Here is a 24,117-nt window from a genome sequence, read left to right on the forward strand (position 1 = left end):
AGTGTGGTTAGGTATAGGGACGGGTTGCCCAGGGAGGTGGTGGAGTCCCTGGGGTGTTCAAGGGAAGGCTGGATGTGGTGCTTGGGGACGTGGGTTAGTGGGTGACATTGGTGATCAGATGATCTTGGAGGGCTTTTCCAACCTTAATGATTCTGTGATTCCAGCTTTACTTTCAGCAAATATCAAGAGCATTACCAGACCTATTTAATTTAAACCCTGACCATAGGATTTACAGCCACAGACAAAACACGCAGCCATGTGCTGACAAATTGAGGCGACGTGCGTGCCTGCCGTTCTCCATCCTACGGGGGGATTTTAGGATCTAGCTTTTTACAGCCTCACGGATGGCAGCGAGAGCTGTGAGGCCGAGGGGAGCGGGGGCAGAGCGACCCCACAGCCCAACGGCCCCGCGGCCCCATGGCGGCGGCCTCGGCTGCCCTCAGGCGGTCCCGCCCCCGCCGGCTCCGTGCGGGACGTGACCAGGCCCGGCCGCAGCCAGGCCTGACTGCGGGGCCGGGCGGCTCGGCTGACGGGCAGGCGGCTCGCCCAATGGGAGCGCGCGGCGGGCGGCGCGGCCCAATGGGCCGCGGGCAGGGGCGGGCCGAGCGTGAGGCCGGCGGGGCGGGCCGGGCAGCGCCTCAGAAAGCGGGTGGCAGCCGGAGGGTGCGGATTGCAACGGCAGCAGCCATGTCTCTCTCCAATAAACTCACGCTGGATAAGGTGGACGTGAAGGGCAAGCGGGTTGTTATGAGGTGAGGAGCTGGGCGGTGCGGAGCGGCTCTCCCCAGGCCCTGCCTGCGGCTCTCAGCGCCGCCAGGGCCCTGTGAGGGCCGTGAGGGGGCTGTGGGGAGGGGGCTGGGTGCCCCAGCAGCCTCTGCAGCCCGCTGGGGTGGGTTGTGGGCTTGTTTTTATGAGAGAGCGCTCCAAAAAAAGGTCCTTCTAGAAGAATCTCTTCCCCAGCTTCCCTTCCCTTAGCGCAAAGCTGAAAGGAGCGATGATAGAGTGAGAATACTGCTCTGGCCCGCTGGGAATTGTTCTGCTTTTTGGGCCGGGAGCTGAGCTGTAGGCATCCCGTGCTTCCTAATGCAGGGCCCTGAAACAGGAATTCACTGTAAAACATCGGGGGCTGCGGAAAGCCTGGCGTGGGAACGGCTGCTAGGTGCTGGCAGATAAGGGCACCCAGGTATACCGCCCTAAATTCCTCTAACCGTGGGTTTCTTTGCCCAAGGTCACCTTATTGCGACCAGTTTGTATCAGCCGCCCTGTGTGGTGAGGAGGCGGACATAACAAAGCTGCAGCTTCTCTTCCACATCTCTTTATTTTGCCTCTCTTGTCTTACTTTGATACAGTTCCCTTGAAATTAGATGGCCAAAAATCACCTCCCATAATGAGAAGCTAGCTTGGGATTTGCACATGTTTCCTAAATCTGGTACAAAAACAAACAAAAAAACTTTATCTCTTTAACAACATACTTTTTTTTTTTTTTTTTTTTTTTACTCTCTGGCTGGTCAGGGGATGGGTTAGCCAGCTTGTGGGCTGAGATAATGGGCATAACCTGCCTGCAGTACTGTGCCTGACTGCAAAGGCTGAGCGAAGCAGCAGTTGGTGCTAATATGTGAGTTTCCTGCCTGCACCTCATTTCCCCTAAAAGTCACCACGTGCTCTTAGTACTACTAAAATCGATACCCTTCTTTTTTCTCTTCATGTTCATTGTAATTTTGGTATGCTCATAACCTTCCAGGCCTAACGCCCAAGGCAGAACCTTGGGTAGATGCTAGGACCGGGGAAGAGAAAGGGTTCAAGGAGAGCTCAGATTTCATTGGCCATAGCTGTGGTGGGGAGAAAGGGTGAACCTGGTCTTTTGTAGCTCTGATGACTCTGTAAAGCAAACTGTTCTCTTATTACCTCTGTTTCAGAAAAGCAGTATGATGATGATGCTTTTCTGTCCCCTTTATGGAATTAGTCCACTGTACCATAGGCTGCCAGTTCAATTTTTTTCCGCTCAGCTACTCCTGCTTCGCTGGCAGCTTTTGTCATCCTTCCCATATGGTTCTAGTGCTGAGCAGGTTACAATCTCGAGCAACTTCCAGAATTTCATTGTTCTGTATATAGATGTGGAGTGATGAAGGATAAACTTGAGCAGAGCACTTCACTTTCCTCATTCTGATGCGCTGTTACACTCAGTTAGACGTTCCCTTCCTCCCCGGAAGAAAAAGATCTTGCTCATAAGTGGTCACGCCGTGTGGCCGTGCTTTCTCTGAGCGAGGCAGGGAGGAGGAAAGCAGCTCGGTGAGTAATTTCTGCCCTTGGCTGTTACGAAACAGCCTCCTGCTGCAGCTGGTCACCACGTGGGCACAAGGTGTGCTGGAGAGAAACTGATAAAACTCCTCCCTGCCATCCCTTCCTCAGGTGTGTGTAGGGAGGAAAGTGACCCCTGGATCTAGTCAGGTCTTCCTACAGGAGTGTGGTAGCTGCAGTGCTCAGCTCTGGAGAGATCAGAGCTGTAAGCAGTCATTGGGCAGCTTCTGTGAGCTTGCTTGCCTGCCATAGTAGTCCAGCTGGGTATTTCAGAAGCCTCTTTGGAGAGCACGATGTCGTCTTTCGTTATTTCCTTTCCTTGGAACCTGCTAGTCAGTGATCTGAGAGCATGGCTTTTAAAAATGAAAAAGCAAGCAGGAGCTTGTTCAATCTCAGTTCTATTTTCTGTTTCAGCATCATCACTCCTGCGGCCATGGGAGTTGGGTTGGATTGATGGTGTAGCTTCACGAAGTCACACAGCCTGATGCTTTTTCTCCATTTGTATTCATTACAAGCACAAATGGCTGATAAGATACTGATTTGGAATGCACAAGGCAGCTAAAAATCTTACCCTAACCTTAACTGCAACGTTGCTTTTCTAGGCAGCTCCCTTCCTGGCAGGTTACCTTGCTCTTTGTAAAAACAAGTTTTAAGTATTTGATTTTTTTTTTTTTTCTGCCTTTTTTTAGGGTTGACTTCAATGTTCCAATGAAGGATCACAAAATAACCAACAACCAAAGGTGAGCCTTTGATTTCTAGTGTCTGATTTGAAGCCTGGTTCTGTTAGCAGTACCTGCAGTGCTGCTGTGGTTAAGCTGTCCCTGCCTAGTCACAGTGTAGTAGGTGTCTCAGGGAAGGTCTGACAGCTCTTAGTTAAAACTCCTGCAGCTATTTGCAAACTGTAGTTACTACGAGACTTACTCTCACTGTAGCTGCTATGGAAAGCACATAGAAAACATCACTGAACTCTACAGATCCTAAAACTGCATTCCTTAAACGTGGTTGCAGCGTTATGGCCATGTCACAACCACCTGTCTGTTCAGCTCTTTGCTGATGGTAGTACCAGAAAACGTCCTGGCTCCTTGCCCCGGGGTTGTGTTCACTTGTTGTCTAACGTTAGCATACTTGAGCAGCATACAGAGACATGGTTTAGAAGCAGTGATAGCAAATGTCTCGTTTAGCTTCTCCAGCATTTGTGGGCAGGTGCCAGTTTTGTTCACCACTGGTCAGCATCCCCATCATTCCTTTTTTTGGCTCAGGATCACTAAATAAGGAAGCCTGGTTATGTTCAGATGTTTCCTGACACTTCATAGCTACAAACAATCAGCAGAATTTGGATGACGAGATAAATTTTACTTCTCTCTCCTACATCTTGCAGAAGATAACAGTAGAACGTGTGAAAACGTGCTGGGACAGAGAATTTAGTTGATGCATGATGTGTGATGGCTGTGCTTCGGGGAGTCCTTAGGAAAGGAATAGGCTGGGTTAGCTCTGCAGGGAACGATGTGCTCTGTAGGGTGTGATTAGGCTCCGAGATGTTTATCCTAGAGTAAGTTTTGAAGCCCAGTGTCCCTTTTAGGGGGTCCTGGTGGCAGTGCCCTGCTGTCTTTGAGGGGGAAGCTGAGCTGTGTGAAACTGTTGGCAGCGGTTAACCTGGTAACTGTTAACAGTGGTTAAACAATCATTCTGCCCAGCTCTTGTGCTTTTGCTTGCCCTTTTTGAGGGACAACTTCCAGGGCTCTTGTGTAAGTGCTCAGTAAGTCTGCTTCTCCAGCAAACGCTCCTTGAATCCTTTTTCACTTGCTTTTCCCTGCCACTACAGAATCAAGGCGGCTGTTCCTACCATCAAGCACTGCCTGGACCATGGAGCCAAGTCCGTGGTTCTGATGAGCCACCTGGGTCGCCCGGACGGTGTCCCCATGCCTGACAAGTTCTCCTTGGCCCCGGTCGCTGTGGAGCTGAAAGCACTCATGGGCAGGTGAAGTAGAAGAGCAGCTCAGCACGCGTCAGGCCCAGCCTGAGTGTGGACCTGGATGCTTTCCTTTCAGAAAGGAAGAGCTGCTTGTAGGATGACAGGGTGTGTCTTCTGTTTGCAGAGAGGTCACTTTCCTGAAGGACTGTGTTGGTCCTGAGGTGGAGAAGGCCTGCGCTAATCCCGCAACTGGCTCCATCATCCTGCTGGAGAACCTCCGGTTCCACGTAGAAGAAGAAGGGAAGGGGAAGGATGCTTCAGGGAACAAGGTGAAACATCAAGTCTAGTTTGTGCATGTCTAATATTTTAAAATGATGCTTATGTGTTCTGCAATGCACAGATTGTCAAACCCGTTAGAAGTCTGCCTGCTCTCAGAGCAGCCATCGAGAGCCAGGCTGCCTTGCACCTCTGACATTTTCTTGAAGGTCAGGAAGAACGCTTGCTCCAGACAGCTGCTTTTCTTAGCAATAGTGACCTGGTGACTTTACGCAGGCCCGGGCTCCTCGCAGATTTGGTGCGTGGAGGGGAATGCTGACATCGTGCGGTGCCCTTTAGGGGCTGACACAGGACTCCTGGCGCTTAGGAAAATAGCCCAGAGAACGAGAGCCTTTGCAGCTCCAGATGGCAATGAGGAACTTAGCCAGTCTGGAATTACCACAACCTTGTACCACTGAAAGCCCATGTGGTGGCTGGGGGGAAGAGTGGGACAAGAATTAAATTGGCTTTGGGAAACTGATCTTATGCACTTGTATGCGTACAGAAGCATGCAGAGCAGTTGGGCACAACAGGAGAGCTACGGCTGGCAGACCGGCTTCTCGTCTTAACAGGTGGAAGTCAATGCTGTGGAAATAGTGATGTAGTACGAGACTGCGGGTTGTGAGCTGTGCTTGAGAGGTTCTTTCCAAGGCAAATCAGGTGATAGGGGGTTCCTTCATTCAGAGCCTCTGTGTTCTGCTTGCAGATGTTCCGGGATTTAATCAGAGCATTTCATCTCCTTGTGTAAAGCCAGGAAATTTAGCAAATGAAGCAGTCGACAGCATTATTTTAGAATCTGTGTAGTCCCTTTGGCTAGGCTGTGTGAATAAAAGGGCCTCCAAAGTTGTCCTGAACCCATCTGGCATGTCTTAGAGTGCCTTGCTGCCATCACCCCTGAATTAGAATTAGAGCTGTGTGCTAGCAGAGGCAGCAGGAGAAGAGCCCTTGCTCTGGGGGCTGAGCAGTAAGGCAGTCAGGGATTGCCTAACTGCCAGTCCAGGAGGTTCTTTAACAGCAAGTGGCAGTGAACTCGCTCTGAGCACTTGTTGTTAGAGAGTTCTGATGTTTTTCTCAAGGTGGGAAGGAAAATTGAACTACTTGAGCCATCCCATGAGGACTTGAAGGGTGGAGACGGTCTCTCAGCAGAAACGCCTCTGGTTTTGCCCACTGCCTGCTCAACCCGTCTCCAGCTTTCCTTTGTTGGCTGTTAGGGCCGCAGCCTGTCATAGCGTGCGGGCTATTTATAAGTTAATCTTCGGAGCAGACACTAAATGAATCCCTCAGGAGCTTAGATACCACACTTTCTCTGGTCAGTAGGTGGGCATGAGCAAGTTTGCTTTCATCTCGGTAGTGCCTCATCTCTGCACACCCTTCCTGTGTTACGTGGGATTGCCACACAACTGGAGATCTGTTAGGAGACCAAGAGGCTGGTTGTGATGCAGCTCATTCCTACCTTGTTGGTGTACTAAGATCCTGAAATGGGAACAGTCCTCAGGGATGTAGGAGCAGGCTCGGAGAGATTAAAGTGGAGTTTAAACCATTTAAACGTTTCTGTGGCTTCTGCTGGACTGGAAAAGAGCACATGAAATGCAGTGACCCACAGCATGAACAGATGAATTTCTCCAGCTGATTTTTCTTTGCTTTGGGGTTGAGTCAATTGCTTGTTAATTGCTGAATTTGACTTCAGTTTCAGTATCTACTCTGTGACTTGAATAGCACAAACTTATCATTCCTTCTCCTTAGATCAAGGCTGATTCTGCTAAAGTGGATGCTTTCAGAGCCTCTCTTTCTAAACTGGGAGATGTTTATGTTAATGATGCTTTCGGAACTGCCCACCGAGCTCACAGGTACGTGTCCCTTTTCCATCCACAGGCAGAACTGCAGAACGATGCCTGAGCTTTGCCCCCAGTTAAAATTAACTTATTTTGGATCTTATCCCATTATTGTTCTGCTGTTTGTTCCTGAGTGACATATTTAGTGAAGACAGTTCTCTTTAGTGTATGCTATCTAAAGTTTACTTCTTAGAACAGGCAACAGCTGAAACTCTTATGACTTGAATTAACTTCTTAGGCTTTGAAGATACAAAAATTACTTGCTTAGGACTTGTATTAATTGTCTTGCGATTTCAGCAGACCTATTTTCCTAAAGATGAGTAGCTCCAGATGGATTATTCTCATGGAGTGTGTTGAAATATGTGCTCATTTTGGAGCTTGATTTCCTAATCAGTGTTACTGGAGGAAGACACGTCTGTTCCTCCTATGCTTTTGTCCCTCATCATTTTGGATTACTAATTAATGCTATAAATGCATCACATATCAAAATGACTGTGCAAAAGCAATGCTGGAAAGTCAACTTTACAGCTGGCTTATCTAACTAGGAAAAGAAAATCCCCATGTTTGTTTTCATGCAGGTAGGAACTGCTCTCCTTGCTGTAGCTGACTAAATAATTGGCTTTATAGGGCTGTGAGACACGTGGATGTTTGGACCTTCACTGATAGAACATTTTTCCTTTCCTCACTCTTATCTTCATTCTGCAGTTCCATGGTAGGTGTCAATCTTCCTCAGAAGGCTGCAGGCTTCCTGATGAAGAAAGAACTGGATTATTTTGCGAAGGCCCTCGAGAGCCCAGAGAGACCCTTCTTAGCAATTCTGGGAGGGTAAGACTCAAGAGCATACTGACTTTATTTTTCTTCAACACCTCTATCATAACTGAAAGGTTGTTTTAGCTTGCTTCAAACAAGTGCTTTCCTTTGAGCTGTACCTGCAGTTCAGATCTGTAGATAATTCTTGAGATCTCTGTAAGATGTGGGTTAGATGGGAGCTAGCTTACCCCGTCCAGCCCTGTGGTGATACTGTCAGGGTCTGCTCATACCTCGTGGCCTCTCGCATCCCCAACACAGCCCACAGCAGCTCTCTGGGAGGTTGACCCAGAACTGATACACGTGCTGGCCCTGAAATACTGTCAGTGACCTTTCCTCCATGGTTCAGAGTACAAGCATCCTGCAAGCTCAGCGCTGTGTAAGTTGACATGGTCTGTCATTATGCAACCATGGCCTACGGTAGCTGCCCTGGCCCCTGTTCTTTAGCAGCAGCTGGTGCACAAAGAGAATCGAAGGTGCAAAACCAAATGACTGCTTGTGTGTAGAAATAAACTCTCATTGCTGCCAGTTCTTGTCACATGCACGCTTTTATGGAAGTGTTTCAGTTCGTCGGGTGAATTGAAATACTTTGTAAAATACAGTAACACAGAGCTTGGACACCGTAATGTCCCTGTGATGATAAAATTATGTGGCTTATCCTGTTCTTTGCGCCCAAAAACATGCTCTGCAAGAAGTAGTACTCAGTTCTCTTTTTATATTTTTTCTGTCATCTTGATTATAATGAGCAGTGCTTTCTTTTATTAGCACCCTTCCAAGATGTAGAGCTGCAGGTGACCCACGCTTGCAGGCTGTGTGTGGTTCAGCTGCAGGCTGGCTATTGCTTATACATAACAAACCTGGACCCAGAATCTGTACTGAGAACAACTGTACTAACGAGGTGGAAGTAAAATGTGTTGGCAAAGAAGGACCACGTGCAGGAAAGTAATTTCAGTGCCATGAGCAGGAGGCGCACTAAGAAACAAAAACCTAATTTACCTTGAGGCTGGTGGCTGGTTTGCACCAGAGCTCTTGCAGTCACTGAGGCTGGAATTGTAGAGGCATTGCCTATTTGTTCTGATGAGGTCTGAAAGCATCTCATTAATTAAATCTGTATCGTTATCACTGTTTTGGAGATGAGGTAACTAAAGGAAGAAAAAGAAAGGATCTTGTCTGATGTCATCAAGCAGGGCATAGCCATACAGATATCAATGCAAGTCTCTTGCGTGTCAGCCAAGGTAATTTTCTAGGGTTTTTATGAAGCTTTCTTTAGGTAACGATGACACGGGGCATAAAGGGGGAGGGTAAAAGATTTGTCTATTTACTGTTGCTTCCTGCCATTCCCATATGAAGTAATTCTGGTGTTGTTATTCCAAATGTTGGAATGTTTGGGCTATGAGTGTGATGGGGTGCTGGGCCCAGACTGGTTACAGGAGCTGGGCATGTGGCAGCTGGTACAGCGGGTCTGGGGTCGGGCCACAGCTGTGAATGGTGGAGATCTGATCTCTGCGCTGCATGGGTGGACCGGCAGGGGAAACCAGCCTTTAAAGTGCCACATTAATTTCCTATCTAAATAGGAGAAAAGCAGAGGGCTAATAATGCTCTTGTAAGTTGCTGTTCAATGCTGACCTGCTGACTTTCCAAATTGCCTTTCTGCCCACTCCCCATAAATTTTCTGTTGGACCATTCTCTCAGAAAAACCTTGAGGTATGAGAGAATTGCCGGTACTGACTAGCAGTTGGATAATTCTGCTTCAAACTCTTATCCAGGAAGTCCTTGGTGAGGCTTCCTGCTTAGTTCAAGGTAGAATAAAGTCTGTCTGAGAATTTTGGGCAGTGACTGCACTGTTCATTCTTTCTTTCTCTCCTTCACCAGAGCAAAAGTTCAGGACAAGATCCAGCTGATCAATAACATGTTGGATAAGGTCAACGAGATGATCATTGGTGGTGGAATGGCATTCACCTTTCTTAAAGTGCTCAACAACATGGAGGTATGAAAAGAGCAATTCTGGGTCTGCTCCTAGGAAAAAAATACGGTCAGTATATGTGGTGGGATTGGAAACTAGGTGTATTGACTCTCTGCAAGAGCAGGGAGCACTCAGAAGTTGCTGGACAATCAGGTTGCCAAAGTTGGATCACAATATGTGTCTTAGTGCTCTAAATCTTCCCAGAATTGCTGAATGGTGTGGCTTGACTGCTGCTGTTCTTTTCTGTACCAACCAGGAGCTAAACAAATGCCTTTCATTTTTTCCAAATAACTTCTGTAGATTGGCAACTCTCTGTTTGATGAAGAGGGATCAAAAATTGTCAAGGACCTGATGGCCAAGGCAGAGAAGAACGGTGTGAAGATTACTCTGCCTGTTGACTTCATCACTGCGGACAAATTCGATGAGCATGCACAGACTGGGGAAGCCACAGTGGCTTCGGGCATTCCTGCTGGCTGGATGGTAGGTTTCGGTGGACTTCAGAAAATAACAGGGAGCACTGGGGTTGGGAAAGGCATGTCTTAAAGGAATAAAAAGTAATTGAGATCCTTTGCTAACGTTTCTGAAGGCAACCTAACTGCATTGAGTTCTTGGGCTTAAAAAAAGAAAGCCCTGTGGCCTGGCCTGTTTTTTTTAAGTGTAAAATTGCCTTTGTAGAGGTTTGGATTAATACAGCAAAAATCCTCTAAAACCTTCAGATCTGAATGCAGTAGGAGTCCCTTATATTTGACTCTAATTTTAATTAGTTGGCAAAAGCTTCTAACCAGGAGTTCATGCTTTTGGCATTGATTTTAAAAATGACTTCTTCATACTAGGAATACAAATACCGCTCCAGACTCTGTCCTACCCCAGCAGCTGCTGGCAAGTTGCTTTGTTACTTAGCATTCGGTGCCTACAGAGAAACTCTCGCTTTGTGTCTGGTCTGCTATATCTAAGTCAGTGGCAAGTTTGATGCTATGAGAACGGCACCGTCACGCCCTACAAGGCCTGTGGCCATAGGCTGCTTTCTTTGGACTTAGCAGGTGTTTGACAACATGGGGTGAATAGCAGGGTTGCTAGCTTGGACCTTTAATGAAGGGGGGGGAGCTTCTGAGGATCCCACCAAAAAGGCGTTGGTGATTGAAGCTGAGGCTTGGCAGGAGGCATATCTCTGAATTCTCTCGCTTGTCGTAGGGTTTGGATTGTGGCCCTGAAAGCGTTAAGAAGTTTGTTGAAGTTGTGGGAAGGGCCAAGCAAATAGTGTGGAACGGTCCAGTGGGTGTCTTCGAGTGGGACAAGTTTTCCAAAGGAACCAAAGCTTTGATGGACAAAGTGGTGGAAGTCACCGGCAAGGGCTGCATCACCATTATTGGTAAGTAGTTGCACGTGTTCTTGCTTTTCTAAATGCAACAAGGAAGTTTCTGTCTACTAGCACCACATTAAATATGTGGTCAAATTGTTTTTCTTCGTAATGCTTTCAGTTTTCCTTCAGCATGCAGACGTGACTTTAGAAACTGCCGTATGTACTGCGGATCTGGGAACAGAACAAGCAAGGCTTTGTGCCTTAAGCTGAACAAAATCTAACTTATTCTGTCTCATCTCATTTTCTTGTGCTACAGGTGGTGGAGATACAGCTACTTGCTGTGCGAAGTGGGATACTGAGGATAAAGTTAGCCATGTCAGCACTGGAGGTGGTGCCAGCCTGGAACTGCTGGAGGGTAACTGTTCTTTTCTCTTGTTTGAGCAAATTGGGCAGTTCTGGGTGCTCTGCCTTGTTTTGATAGTCAGGAAAGCACAACAACAGGGTGAAGTCTTCTCTGTTTCACCAAGTGGACTTGTAGGTAGCTTTTGAACAATGAGAGCAATGAGATCCTCATAGCTCTTTTTTTTCTTCCTCCTAGAGGAAGAGGAAAGAAAATGGAGTGTTCTTGCAAATAGGATAGACTGCCACTCCAGGCAGCAAAAATTCTGGAATGGGAAGTAAAACAGTCTTGAGAGAGGGCTCTTTATTTATAGATGATTCCCTGAGACACGTTAACCAGGCTGTTTATAGTTTCCAGTTTCAGTTAGGGAAATCTCATCAGAATAGTCTGGAATTTGGGTTTACAAGCTTCCTTTTTGGGAGCATTGTTTAAAATCCCCTGGTTTTGGGGAGCCCTCTAGCGATCGCTTAACAAATCTGCACAAGAATACTCGGAATCCAAAATGGTGAGAATTTACAGGGTTCTTCTAATGAGTTGCATTGTACTCTAAATGAGTTTTTATTTCCTCTGGTAATTAGCTGTTTCCCAATATGTGTAAATTATCTAATGCTGTCAACTTCCCCGTAGAAGAGAAACTGCAAGAAACTGCATTGCAGCTGTTGGTTTCCAGCAGTTATATGTGAGACAGAGCTTTTGTTTCTGTTGCCTAGGGAGTGATGGTAAAGGGAAAGAATGCAGATGGCTAGAATGAAACTGTGCAACTGATTTATTCGCAAGGACAAAGTTGTCTTAAGTTTTGGCCCAAGATGTGGGTTTGTGTGTGTGATCTTTTAAATGTAACGGAAGTCTAGCTAATTAGAAAAGCCTCTGAAGATTATTTAAAAAAGAAAAAATGGTTGGTTGTGAACAGTGTTAAAATTCAGTGCTGCCACACAGCTTGTGCATTCGACGGTAGGTTGGAGGGGAGCAGAAAGTTCTCCCTTTATTATTAAAGTAGGACAATAAGCCAAGAAGATGCTTTAGAAAACATTGCATTTAAAAAATAATAATAATAAAAAAATGTGGGGCCCCCATACCCAAAGAGGAGCATATTCCTTACTCCCCTCTGTTGGAATGAGGTATGCAAATATCTGGACCTGGGTGTTTCAGTCCCAGGAAAAGACTCAAGTCTTATAGCAGGCTCTGTGCCTTGTTCTTAATTCATTCTTAAAATTTCCACCACACGCTCCAAAATACTATTTACATGCCACTAGAGATTGAAGGAGGTATGCAGCAGCTCCCGAGGTCCAATCAAAAAATCTGTTTGCCATCAGGCTTCATGGAAAAATATCTTAGGTGTTTGGATCTGACCCTAGCAGGAACTTGGATAGAAACTTAGCATTATTGTTAATTGAGTATTGACAACTGTGGGCCATTAATCTGCTGCTGACACATGAGTGCAGCTGTGCTCTGGATACTCACCACAGCCCCAAAATGTATTTGCTGTGTGGAACAGTTTAAATGTAACATATATGCCTTCGTAGCCACAGATGTCAACAGGAGTGCATGCATCTTTAACCTATAGTTTCTGTTTTTTTATCTGTAAGTGTTGCAGTTGTAAGCATAAAGCTAAGTACAGTTGGAGGGTCCTTAACTTTACTGGAATTTTTTACCTAACAGGTAAAGTTCTTCCTGGCGTGGATGCCTTGAGCAACGTGTAGAGAACGGTGTATCACCCCAGTTCCTGGCCCCGTGCACAGCCCCTGAGATTCAACACTTCAGCGCTTCTGTATTTCATCTCTGCGATAGGCAGATCACAGAATGTAAACCGAAACTGGACAGGGTTGGAGGAGACAGGAGAGAGATGATATGACTGCAGTTTACATGATGTGGATTTGTCCACTCTTATCCCACTTGAATTAATGTAGTGCGTTTAAACCGTTGTTGTGGATTTAGAGTGTATATATTTATATCTTGCCTTTTCAAAGAGATTAATCCCTAGTAGACATGTCTGTTTCTCAGAAAGGAGTGCACTGTGTAGCTTCTTCAATGTTCCTAGCAGACATTTTCATCACTTGCCACAGTTCAGAAACAAGAGGGGACTCCAATTTTTTGGAGGCTGATTGTAATAGCTGCTGAATAAACATATTTAAAATGCCAACAACTTGTATGTGGTCCTTCTTTCACATTTTTGGAACAGGTTATGTTACAATACATTTGTTCTAAGCATCAGGAGTCAGATCTTTTTCCTTTTTGTGCTAACTGCCGTATTTGTAAATATCCTTTTGTTTTTATCCATGGATTTGTAATCATCCAGTTGAAGTGAACTTTGGTAAGGAAGTTGTTGCAGATATACTGTTAGGTCAAAACTTCCATACCATCAAGTAATAAAGATGAATTTTTGAATGTGCAAGAATAGTTTTTTTTTTTTTTTTTTTTTTAAGAAGTGCAAATTTAAAAGCGTGGTTCTCTCTAGAGAACTTGCTGTAGAGTAGGCATCTATTGTATCTGAGTACTGGAACCTTTGAAGACACGGGTCAAAACTTAAGATTCTTACCTCTCCTTTATATGCAAAGAGAACCGCAGTGCTCCTTTGTTCGAATAGGTGATGCAAAGAAGCACTAGAACTAGCATAGCAAAGCACCCACTTCGGACAATGGGGCTTGTGTTTGGGGACTAAGCACACCGCAGACCCACAAGGACTGTCAGTGGAGGACCACCAGCAAATGTATGCAGCCAGAATTCCCATCCTGGCTGTCAGGGGTTGGCTCCTATCCTTGCTGTAGGACCCAACTGCAAGCACAGGGTGGCTCTCAACCAAAACCAGGGCTGTGCCAAACTTCAGATTGGTTCGAAATCAGCCAAAAGTGTGGTTTAAATTTGGCTAGTCATAGCTCTGCTCAAGAACTGCAAGAGAACTAAGGGGTCCACCTGAACTGCCTGTGCATCTTGTAGCTGGATCAGAGAACAGAAGCTGCTGTAAAGCAGCAACAGCCTGCTTTGTCAGGGTGCCATCTGGGGTGTTTTGCATGGTCCGAGTTGAATAAAGCAGCTGGGACAAAGCAGCTGGGACGAACCTTGGAGAGAGTCTTTGAGGTAAGCAGCAAGCCACAACACAGTATCCTTTTCACTTAATTGGTACATACATACCCAGTATTACCAAGACAAAATGAAGGTATGTGCTGGAAACAGCAGGGCCTATCTGCCAAATATTGCTAGGTCTCAGTGGGATGTGAATGAAAACCCAATAAAGTGCATATGAAGTTGCATATGAAACTTATACTTCATGCGTTTTAAACCTAAAAGTAACTCTTGCAAAGAAACTAGACATAATGCAAATGTCTGCAGCACTGTGGTTTTCTCCTCCTCCTTTCCTTTGTAACTCTCCCAAGCATTGTCTGATTACGCATGAATGATGCAGATTTTTGCTAGGATTGCTTTCTAGCTGTTACTCATGTTTTCCAGGCAGGGGTGCAGACCTCCGACAGCTGCGGTAACGAGGCAAAGAAAAGAGTGAGCTTGTCGGCCACAAAAAGACTATGGATTTTGGAAATCCAGTACTACAAAAACAAACATTCCACCATGTTTTATAACAGACCATTCTTGTCTGGCTCTGGCAAACAAGGCCTTGTGACAGCACAGCCCATTTTAGTGTCACTCTTATACCCGCGTTGCTGGATTCCCATGGAGCAAAAACAAGACTTTCCCTCCATAGTTCCTTTCTTGGCGTTTACAGTGAAAGGTCGGTGTGTGGCCACTACCTCACTCGCCCCCCACCTCTTCATCACAAGCAAGAAAACAATGCTGTAATCAAATATAGCAAGGAGTCACAAGGCTCCGTGAACACAGTTGTCTGCACTTAAAAACATTTTTGCACCTGACTTTGGATACTTGTTACTCCATCTTTAAAACTTTGGGAGTGGTGGTTGTGTTTTTGTGTGTTTAAGTATTACAACTTTCAGGTCTGTGTGCTCGCTCTGACAGATGCTCGGTTTTAAGAGTTTTAAAGTGAAGGGGATGAAGCATAGACTGCAGGAGCTGTACGCTCGATGACCAGCAGTTGATTATAGACAATTTCCAGTTGTTTAAGCTTTACCTATTAAGTTTTTGTTTTAGTAACCACTACTGAAATGATAAAATATTTTGAGGCATCTAGAGGTGCTTCTGTTGTTATATTTTACATCCTCTGGAGTCACACTGTTCTTTCTAGATTATTTTTGCGTATGTTTGGAGATAATTCTAGACATGCATCTTCAACAGTTCTGCCTTCGGGTGCCTTTTGTTGAGAGTGGTCTGGGGGCAATGATGCTAGTTAGAAACGTGGAAGAGAGGTTAAAAGATGAAGCAGTTGCAGAAAGCTTGCAATGTGCACATTTAGCATTTCAATTTGCTGATAACCAAGTGAGATGAAAAAAGAAAAATGTGAAGAACTTAGGTCCTCATAGCGGAGATCACAAAAAAATGATGTGAAAAACTAAATTTGCAGTCAGGAAAGTAAAATAAGCTTCTCTTGGGCAGAAATACATGGGCTTTCTTAGGGGTGTCTCCCTGTATAAATTACAGTCTACTGTAAACTGAAGGAGGCAGAGAAAGTGTTTCCGCATAGTAAAAAGCGTAATTGATGGCAGTTTTTCAAGTTACTCAGTACTGAAAATTGCAGTCACAGGTAGCAGTGGTGACTCAAGGCCACAGGCAGAGCCATCAGCCCTGGTGTGCCAGAGGCACGGCAAAGTATCTTTAATAATTGCAGATCGGGCCAGCCAGGAGGCCAATTGCGTGGCAAATGTACCTTTGTACATCAGAAACATCAAAAAACTGCGCTCCAGCGCTGCCTTTCCACAGAGGGGGCCTCGGGTGGGCAGCAGCCATTTTGTGAGGCAAGCCACCCCGCGGGCATCCCACTCCCTCGGCGGTAAAACCACCTCCGTCTTTTTATTTAATTTTCGGACACCGGGCTCTGTTGCGTACCTCACAGTGTTTTTGAAAAGGACTTGAACACTTTTAGCCCCTCAGTTGCCTCCTGGCAAGGAGCTGTTGGGGGAACCCGGCAGAGCCTGACGGGGCAGCCCTGTCCCGCCCATGGCCGCCTCCCCTCAGCCGGGCGAGGCGGAGCTGGCCGTGAGGAGGAGGAGGAGAAGGAGGAGGAAGAGGAGGGCGGACTACGCCTCCCGGCAGTCTCCACAGCTCCCGGCCCAACGAGGGATGCCGGGTGCCGTAGTCGGGGCCGCCTGGTGAAAGTTAATAACCCAAGGCGCCTCCCCGAGCTCCGCGGCGCCTCTCGTTGCCATGCCGGCTTTGTCGCCTCGGCGGGGGCAGCGGCACGATGGATGAACGGGCGGCCGCCGGGGCAGGCGCCCGCCGGGTAAGAAGCGGGAGGGGAGGAGAAGGGGAGGCTCTGACCGCCGCTGTGAGGCCGGCTCCGGGAGGGGAAGGCGGCTTCGTGGTGCTCCGGGTAGGGCCCTGCCCGCCGGGATGCCGGGTTCGGAGGCAGGTGCAGCGGGGAGCGGGGGGACGCGGCCCCGGCCATTTCCTTGGAGCCCCTCGATCCCTCGCCCAGCCCGAGGGAAACGCCGGCCTCGTACACACACCCCAGCTGCCCCCCCGGTTCCCCGCTGCCCTCCCAGAGAGGGAAAAGTCCCTTCGTGGGAGGGGAGAGGGCTGCGAGGGTTTGCTGTGGGTATCTGCTGTGGGGACCTGGCTGAGTCCGTGCAGAGGAGAGATGGGAACTGTCCTGACCCTTCCCAGGTCCATTTTCAAGTCCAGAGGATGTTTGGCTGCCCACAGTACTCCAGAAGAGGTCCGTGGCCTGCCTGGTGCCTCAGGACCCTCCTTGCCCCCAGCACTCACAGCAGTCCGAACCCCGAATCAAGCGGAGGTGACTCCGAGTCCTCCAGCTTCCACCTCTAAGAGGAGAAAGCGTCAGCGTGTGGGTGATACTCTCACAAGTGCTGAAAAGCTCTGCTTTTGTGGCCTTGCCCTTTACAGAATGGGGTCCCAGTAGCCCCTTCGGGTCTGGGCTTAGCTGTCCCTGCTGCTGCTTTGCGGTCTGCCCTCGGGTGCAAAGATTGTGCCTTTTGTTAGCAGACTGATTCAGGTAGGCCTATAAATAAATACTCACCATCAGATTTACCATATGGTTGAGGCAGAGCCACAGTTCCATCTGTCTCGATACCAGGATATCTTTTTGATAAAGGTAAGGGCTGGAAGGCTGAATCTTCAGTCACACAGGAACCTGGTGGGTGACCTTAAACATCCACTGCTTTTGCTTGGTGCTGTAAATAGCCCCACATCAACTGAATCACCAGCATATGGTAGGACGCCCCAGCATTTCCATGGCACAGGCTCCTTGGGGGCTGTTCTCACTTTTCACAACGTTTGGGCACAGGTTCCTTGCCTGGAATCCACCACTGTGCAAAGCATAAAGAAGATACCCATTTGATATTCAGGTTAAAAGTTTTTGTGTGTCACCTCTAATAAACGATCCTCAGTTCAGCCCCAATGCGATAGAAAATAACAAATTCCATTTTAATTCACTCCTCATCTTTATTCCACTTTTTAATAATAATTTTTCATTAAGCCGCTAATCCTGTCCTAGCACTTCTAATCAGTAAGGCTCAAGGTGCTTTACAAAAGAAGTAAGAATATAATTATTCCAATTATCCTCATTAAGGCCGATATTCTTAACTTTTCAGCAGCTTCTACAGATAATATAGGTCATAAATAATTAAGAGTACAATCTAATTAAAATAAATCCCCAGTCATAAACCAGAGGGCTGCACTGAAGTAGCCAGCCTTCAAAGGCATGGCCTTGTAACCTAATCTCCCTGACCAGACAGTATCTCATTAACCTGTGACTCCTCACTCTCCTGACCTCGCTGCCCCCACAGCAGGTACTTCCAGGTGCCTGTGCAGGGCCCCAGAGAGGGAGAGGGCCAGGGTGGTTGTGACAAAAGGCATTCTTGAGTGCTCTCCTATAGAAGCCCCTTGTCGGGGCATTTGAATAAAGGTCTGGTGTTTGGAGGGTATCAAAACCTACAGGCAGAACTGAGCAAAGGTAGGCATGGAACTAGTTCAGTTTTTTAGCGGAAGAGAACTAGTTATTGCAGATTAGAAATGTTGCTCAAACTGGATTCCAGAAGATACAAAGAAGGTTGTGTCCTGGGTCAAGTTCATATGCGACCTAAATAGGATTCTGACCCACAAAACTCACTGCACGCCAACTTCATCAAAGTCAACGCGAACTTTCACGTCTGGGAGTTCAGGCTCTAAACTGCTCCTAGTGAAGTGGATCTCTGTATTCTAACACCCGGGAGTCCCCACTGGAAGCTGGCTATCTCCGGATGGCTGTTTATCTACAGAGTTCGCCAGCAGGGCTACATGGGTGAAATCCTTGTTCTCATTCCAAATACCTGCTGTCACGTATTAGTTATTCTGTGGGAATGTTTGTGCTCTGATTTGTGGTTACGCAGTGTTCGGTGATGACCTAATTGCAACATTCTCATTAGGCAGAGAAATTTGAGTTTGGCTTTATAGTTCACCTCAGTAAGTCGGTCATTGCTCTAGAATACATCTACATTAGTACTGCCACTTCAGCCCGACGTTTTGTGGGGGATCATAAGGCCGATGGATGCGTTTTGAAATGTGTGCATCTATAACAGCATCTCACACTACCACTGTAACGTGTAACAGCAAGCACGGACCATCTTGTAGGTAGAAATGGCTGAGTCTGATGAGCTCCAGCAGCTTCCTTACCACTGAGGAAACCACCTGTGTTAGTGTGGTGTTGGGTAATTTCCTTGAAAGTTGGTGATACACGAAAAGAGCTATGAACAGAGCTGGAAAAGGCCGGCCTGCCTTTCTGACCCGCTCATGAAGACGCTTAGTCTTGGCCATGGGGATGTCAGTGGAATTTTCAGAGGTAACTCAAAGGGATGCTGACTGCATGTTGTATTAAAATGAGTCCCTGAGACCCATAGGGCCTGGTAGAGGCCTGATTTTGATCCATCTGTGCTGTCACTTCTCCATTTGTAAAACCCAAATGTATTGTGTTAAACTGTAATGGTCTGGTATGCTGGGGTATTTGAATAGCACGGCGTGGCTGGAGCTCCGAGAAACGCTGGTGGTACTGGAAATGTGCTGCGAATGACCGGGGAACCCCTGGAAGTGAGGCGGCAGGGAGTGCAGGCACCTTGAGCTGCAGAAAGAGGGTGAGAACAGCAGAAAGGGCCAAAAACCTTAAAATAGAAAAGAAAAAAATAGTGTGTGGGGCAGACGGTGTACAGAGAAGCGTGGAAGAGCAGGTCTGGAAGGACATGGGAACAAACGTAAACCACTGGTGTTCAAAAGCAAATTGGTGTGGTGTGGACAAGGCTTTGCAGCTGCGTATTGTAATGGTCTCAAGGAAACGTGGTGCCACTTCTGGGAGGGAGGAGGGAAGAGGATTCCTGGAGAAGTGCATATACGCACAAAGAAGCCTTTGGTTTCTTCCCTTGCACATTTGTAGAGAGCTCACGTCTTTCCCTTACCCCAGGAGACATTCCCATTTCCTTTCATTTACCAGTGTTTGGAAGGCAGAAGGAGATCAGGCACTGGTGGGTTCCCTTTTTAACTTAATCTGTGGGAAGCCCTACATAAATCACTGAATTCCCTAGTCTTGATAGGACGAGATATTTGTACAGTGAAGCCAAACAGAAGGTCGAGGTACCTGCACAGGGAGGCTTTGACGCTGTTCCAGTCCTGTGCCTGTGACTCTTACGCGTGCGTTTCTTTGAAGTCTGAAGCTTAGGAGTCTGCATTAATGATCAAGGGACCGAGCTGAATATGGAATTCGAATGGTACGAAGGTAAAGGTGTGGGCATGAATGTGGGAAGAGAATGTTTGAGTAGTCTGGCATGTATAGTTAATAATAATATTATAAAAAAAAGAAGTCAGCATGTTAATTTCCTACAGTTACTCAAGTTCTCAAGGCTTCCGGCATCTTCACATTTCATGTAGATCAGTGATTTCCTGCTGGGTCCTGTCATGTCCGAAATTCTAACTTAACCAGTGGAAAACTAAAGGTTTGAAACCTTCTGCTGTTCTGTACGATGGGAAACTCGTTCTGATCCCTCAGGCAGCAATCTCTGTTCCCCACACAGTGTTTTAGAGCCCTGTGCTTGGCACTTGGCTGTCGCTCTCCGTCCCACTCTGCCAAGTGTCAGTGATCCCTGAATGCTTACCGAGTTCCTTAGGACTCCCAGCAGATGCGAGGCACTTCTGAAGCTGAGATTTGTCAGGAACAGAATGCATTAGAACATTTATTTCTGACTTTGACTTATGACTAGGGTAAAACTTACCTATTTTTACCACTGTGTTTTTTCTCATTAGGGCTCTCAGCTGTTTCTCTAATTCAGGAGCTCTTCTTCCTATTTTTTTTACTTCATAAAGTAAAATAGTTAAAGGAAAATGCGGCGTGTCTTGCTAAACTTAATATACAACTATCTCCTGACTGAAACAGTGAGACAGACCTTTGGTTTCAATTTCTGACCCCCCAATTTTAACTGATTTTTCCAGAACTCCACCCTAACTGATGCTTTTTCTTAAGTGCAAATAATTCCCCTATAAGGATCACTTGAATTCAGCTTTCTTGGAGAGCCCGAGCACAGATTTCCGGGCTAGATTTTCGATTCTCGTGTTCTGTAGGGACCTTATCAGGCAGATTGCAAGGTGAGGTGGTATTGACGTCCTTCGGGACATGGAGCAGCTCCCTGGGGGACCTGCAGAGCAGGGCAGCTCGGAGCTTGGCAGCCACTCTCCAAAAATGGCTTCGCGGTGACAGGACTGCATTATAAATCCTCATGTATCTTTTTTATGCATGAGATTTCTTTATGTGGACATTTAATACCATAAATGAATATTTATGGTGGTGCTTGAGGTCTCTGGATCAGGTGTGTCATACAAAGCTCTGACCCAAAGCCCACTGTCACCCAGCAGAAAACCTCATCTCTCACATTGCTCTCCCCTCTCGCCCCCAGGGATTTAAAAATACAAATTATTTTAAGCAGTTCAACATGTACTGAGCCTTAGTTTGTTAGCGAGAGCATAATGTCTTTCCACAGCGATGTTCAAAATGAAAGAACAAAAAGCTACCTTGAAAAATAGCCATTGGGAAGCAGAGCAGCAAAAGCCAAGAAACTTGAGCCCTTTGCTAATGAATACTCTGTCCTTAACTCACATTGTCTCTTTTGTTTCCCACACTTTCATGAGCTGCACATGGATTCAATTTGCCAGTCTTTAACCCTTCTCGCCGATGCCTGATCTGTGTGTAGTTTGGAAACTGGGACAGCTGTCACTTAGGTACTTGGCTTTGGCTTTATTTCGCTGCCGATCTGTTTGTCCCCGCTCCGTCTGTGGCATGGATGCAGCGAAATAACCCACAGGGGTGTGGGCGAGGTTCGGGTCCACGCTGGGCAGAAGGAGCCGAGGCTCTGGCTGCCTCCTGGGAAAGGGTGTAACAGAGAGGGCTGGGAGCAGGTTGGCTTTGATGAAAGCATAGCAGCATTTCCACTGCCACTGCCGTCGGGGAAGATGTTGGTGCTGCACTAAGACTTTTTTACGAAGAGCTGTTTTTCTTGGCGTAGCTCTAAAACTGATGGAAAGTCAGAGTGGAGCCAAGGGATTTGGCATCGCGGGAACTTCTCACACCAGCTTGCCTTTGTGCTGCAGCACAGCAGAAGTGCTTTCTGCAGAGCGAAGCATTAAACATCAGATGTTTATTTGCACCAGTGAAATTTATTCCAGTGAATGATGATTGCCTGTAGTAAATACACGTCTTTGCGATGACTGTATTGTTTCCAAAAACATAACTAGCTCTTAGTTGCTGTTTGCTAAATCGATAGGGTTCTAATTAATCATCCTTTTAAAACAAAAATGGCATTTTGCATTAAAAAAGATAATGCATTTTCTTTTTTCCTCTAGATAACTCCTGAACAAAGATCACCAGCAGAGAGTGCTGGTGCTCTTCCAGAATCTGCAGCAGATTCTGAAGTAGATTGTAAAATCAAATCAGACTTTGTTCTGTCATTCTATTTTTAGTTTTTCTTTTTTCTTTTTTCTTTTTTTTAATGTTAATCAGCTATCTGTTACTTGATTATCTTGCTGCCTCTAATTATCAATCTTTGTAGCTCACTACAGGAGAAAGACAGCTTTTAGGAGCACAACTATGTACACAGCAAATCTCTAATTGCCACTTTTTCAAGCAATTACAACAGAACTTCATGCATCTTGTTCTAATGCATTTGCTCTTTTTTATGCATAACATCACTCCTTTCATTCCTCCTCTTTAATTTCATGTTAAAGAAATTAAGTAATCTGTTTACTCTTCAGTACAGCTTCTCTCTAGTGGGAGAAGGTGGCCATGCTCCTACAGTCTGTAGAGCTCTAGCGTCTGTGTGGTGCTCACTCTATCACCAGGATCATTTTTTGACCTGCCAAGGCAGTGGGAGATTGCTTTTGGTTGGCCTCTCCCAGATCTCAGTCCGATTCTGACCTCAGTATCAAAAAAGAGTTGCAAAAGCTTTACATCAAACAGGAACGCAGGCCCCGTCCCCAAGGTGTTTATCGGTGCGTTGGCACCATTATTAGTCCTGGAGACATGAAAGCGGGGAAGCTTTTTGGTGTTAAATCAGACATGTTTTTCCCCTTATAATACCTGTGGTCAGATCAGGATTGTTAAATCTGTTTTTGCTGCAGAACCTGCTGTAATCTCAGTCTCATGTGATTTCATACATTCTTTAGTCATCGAGAGCAAACAAAGGCCGTGTTGAAGTGTAGGGCCTCTGTGCCTTGCTCTTACACGTCACTCTTATCCAGCCCTGTTGGGAGCTTAGGGAATCTCTTAGTTCATTTCAGCTAAATCTGAAGAGAGATCTCCTTAGAAAAAAGAGGCACGAGAAGGAAAGTGTGCAGAGGGACGAGGGAAATGGTCGACTTTCACACATTAAGGGCCTTACTATGCAGTAGACATCAGTTAAAGGCTTACAGCCCCTCTGAGGGAGAACAAGCATCTTGTAAAGAAACCTCTGTATCCGAACTAACCCTGCTGGCCTTATTTTGCCAAAACTGCATTAAAGTCTACAGGAATGGACTTAATTCATGTAGAGCAAAGCTGAAACATTTTGCTTGGTTTTTACTAAGTTGGCAGTTGTTTACCACTCTTCTAGCGACACCGCCTGCTTCCAAAATGCTCCATAAAGAGGGGGGGGCAAGGTTCACCGGTTAGAATAATTCTCTTTACAGGTGGTACCTGATCAATCAACTCATGGGTGACACGTCTCTGCTGACCTCTGTATTGCGTCTCCCTGCAGTAAGCTGTCCCTTTTCTCCCCCTTCCTGTGCAGGCCCTTTCTTCACCCGAGGAACCATGCTGAACTTGAGTTACACTCCATTAGAGGTACCGGCCGGACTGACATAATTTAAGAAATCTTCACACGCAGCAGAACCCTAGATGAGCAGGAGCCATGGTATGGTGCAAAGCTCGGCAGAGACGTGAGGCTGTCCATGCAAAAGCCTCTGTATCAGCTACTTCCCTCCCATGAGCTTTGTGGTCGTTACAGTTTCATTATATAGAATTGGTAGAATAATTCACTTATATAGAAGGGCGCAGTAAGTGCTTAGAGAAGGACAGAAGAATAGGTAGTGAGGAACTATTGCTGCTGCTCTTGTGTTTTGAAGAGTATTTTTCTAGCATTTTTCTATTTTTTTCTAGCATTTTTTTCTATTTTTTTTTCTAGCAAATGTTGTTTTATGGTGGTGTTTATGGTGGTGTTGGCATATGAATATTTGTCATTGCCATCTGTTGGTGAACGTTAACTGGTTTTACATATAATTCATGCCTCAGTCTCATCTCTGCCAGACTGATTGCTTTATTTCTTCCTCTTCAGAAGACATAACTGGTCTCCAGCTGCACCCAGTGACAGGACCTGAGGGAATTTTTCAGGGTTAGTTACAGCTCAGGCCTGACAGCAGCGCCAGATCCTCTGCACATGACTTAAAGCAGAGTTTTATGTCCGAGGTCACTGCGTGTGCAGGTCCAGTGGTCTCTAAAAACTCCACATCTAGACTGAACGCCCAGCCAAACCACTTCACCCTCCTCTTCCTTGGTGCCTTCTCCACGTGTTCCTTGTAACTATGTGGTTTTGGAGTCTTCTGATCTTACTTTAATCTGTATGCCCTGGCATGTTTGTTCACTTTTTTTCGTATTTGTTCATTTACCTGCTTTTCTTCTTCCTTATCTGCCAAACTATTTGACAGGAGAGAGAAAGAAATCTCCCT

At 46.3% G+C, this 24,117-nt stretch overlaps 2 protein-coding genes across 4 annotated transcripts in view; both read left to right on the forward strand.

Moving 5' to 3' along the window:
- The first annotated feature begins 592 nt into the window (after positions 1-592).
- Positions 593-12,967, forward strand: PGK1 (phosphoglycerate kinase 1). The gene is made up of 11 exons (XM_035323796.1): positions 593-752; positions 2,988-3,038; positions 4,121-4,276; positions 4,395-4,539; positions 6,269-6,372; positions 7,063-7,182; positions 9,037-9,151; positions 9,428-9,607; positions 10,319-10,496; positions 10,744-10,842; positions 12,487-12,967. Exons 1-11 carry the CDS (start codon positions 688-690, stop codon positions 12,525-12,527), a joined length of 1,254 nt encoding a protein of 417 aa, XP_035179687.1. The 5' UTR covers positions 593-687; the 3' UTR covers positions 12,528-12,967.
- A 3,004-nt stretch (positions 12,968-15,971) lies between these two features.
- The window catches only part of AMOT (angiomotin), a 60,282-nt gene continuing 52,136 nt past the window's right edge, over positions 15,972-24,117 (forward strand). Inside the window, exon 1 of one of the 3 annotated variants that reach the window (XM_035323792.1) lies at positions 15,972-16,168. Coding sequence is in view for 1 of the 3 variants with exons in the window: in XM_035323791.1 (XP_035179682.1) it covers positions 19,627-19,648 (22 nt within the window). In the remaining 2 variants the exon portion in view is untranslated. Of the gene's footprint in view, positions 16,169-19,466; positions 19,649-24,117 lie in introns of those variants that run through there. The other 2 variants (XM_035323791.1, XM_035323795.1) reach the window with 2 other exon arrangements.

This window comes from Oxyura jamaicensis, chromosome 4, assembly GCF_011077185.1.
Source record: "Oxyura jamaicensis isolate SHBP4307 breed ruddy duck chromosome 4, BPBGC_Ojam_1.0, whole genome shotgun sequence".
In the NCBI taxonomy this organism is placed as follows: domain Eukaryota; kingdom Metazoa; phylum Chordata; class Aves; order Anseriformes; family Anatidae; genus Oxyura; species Oxyura jamaicensis.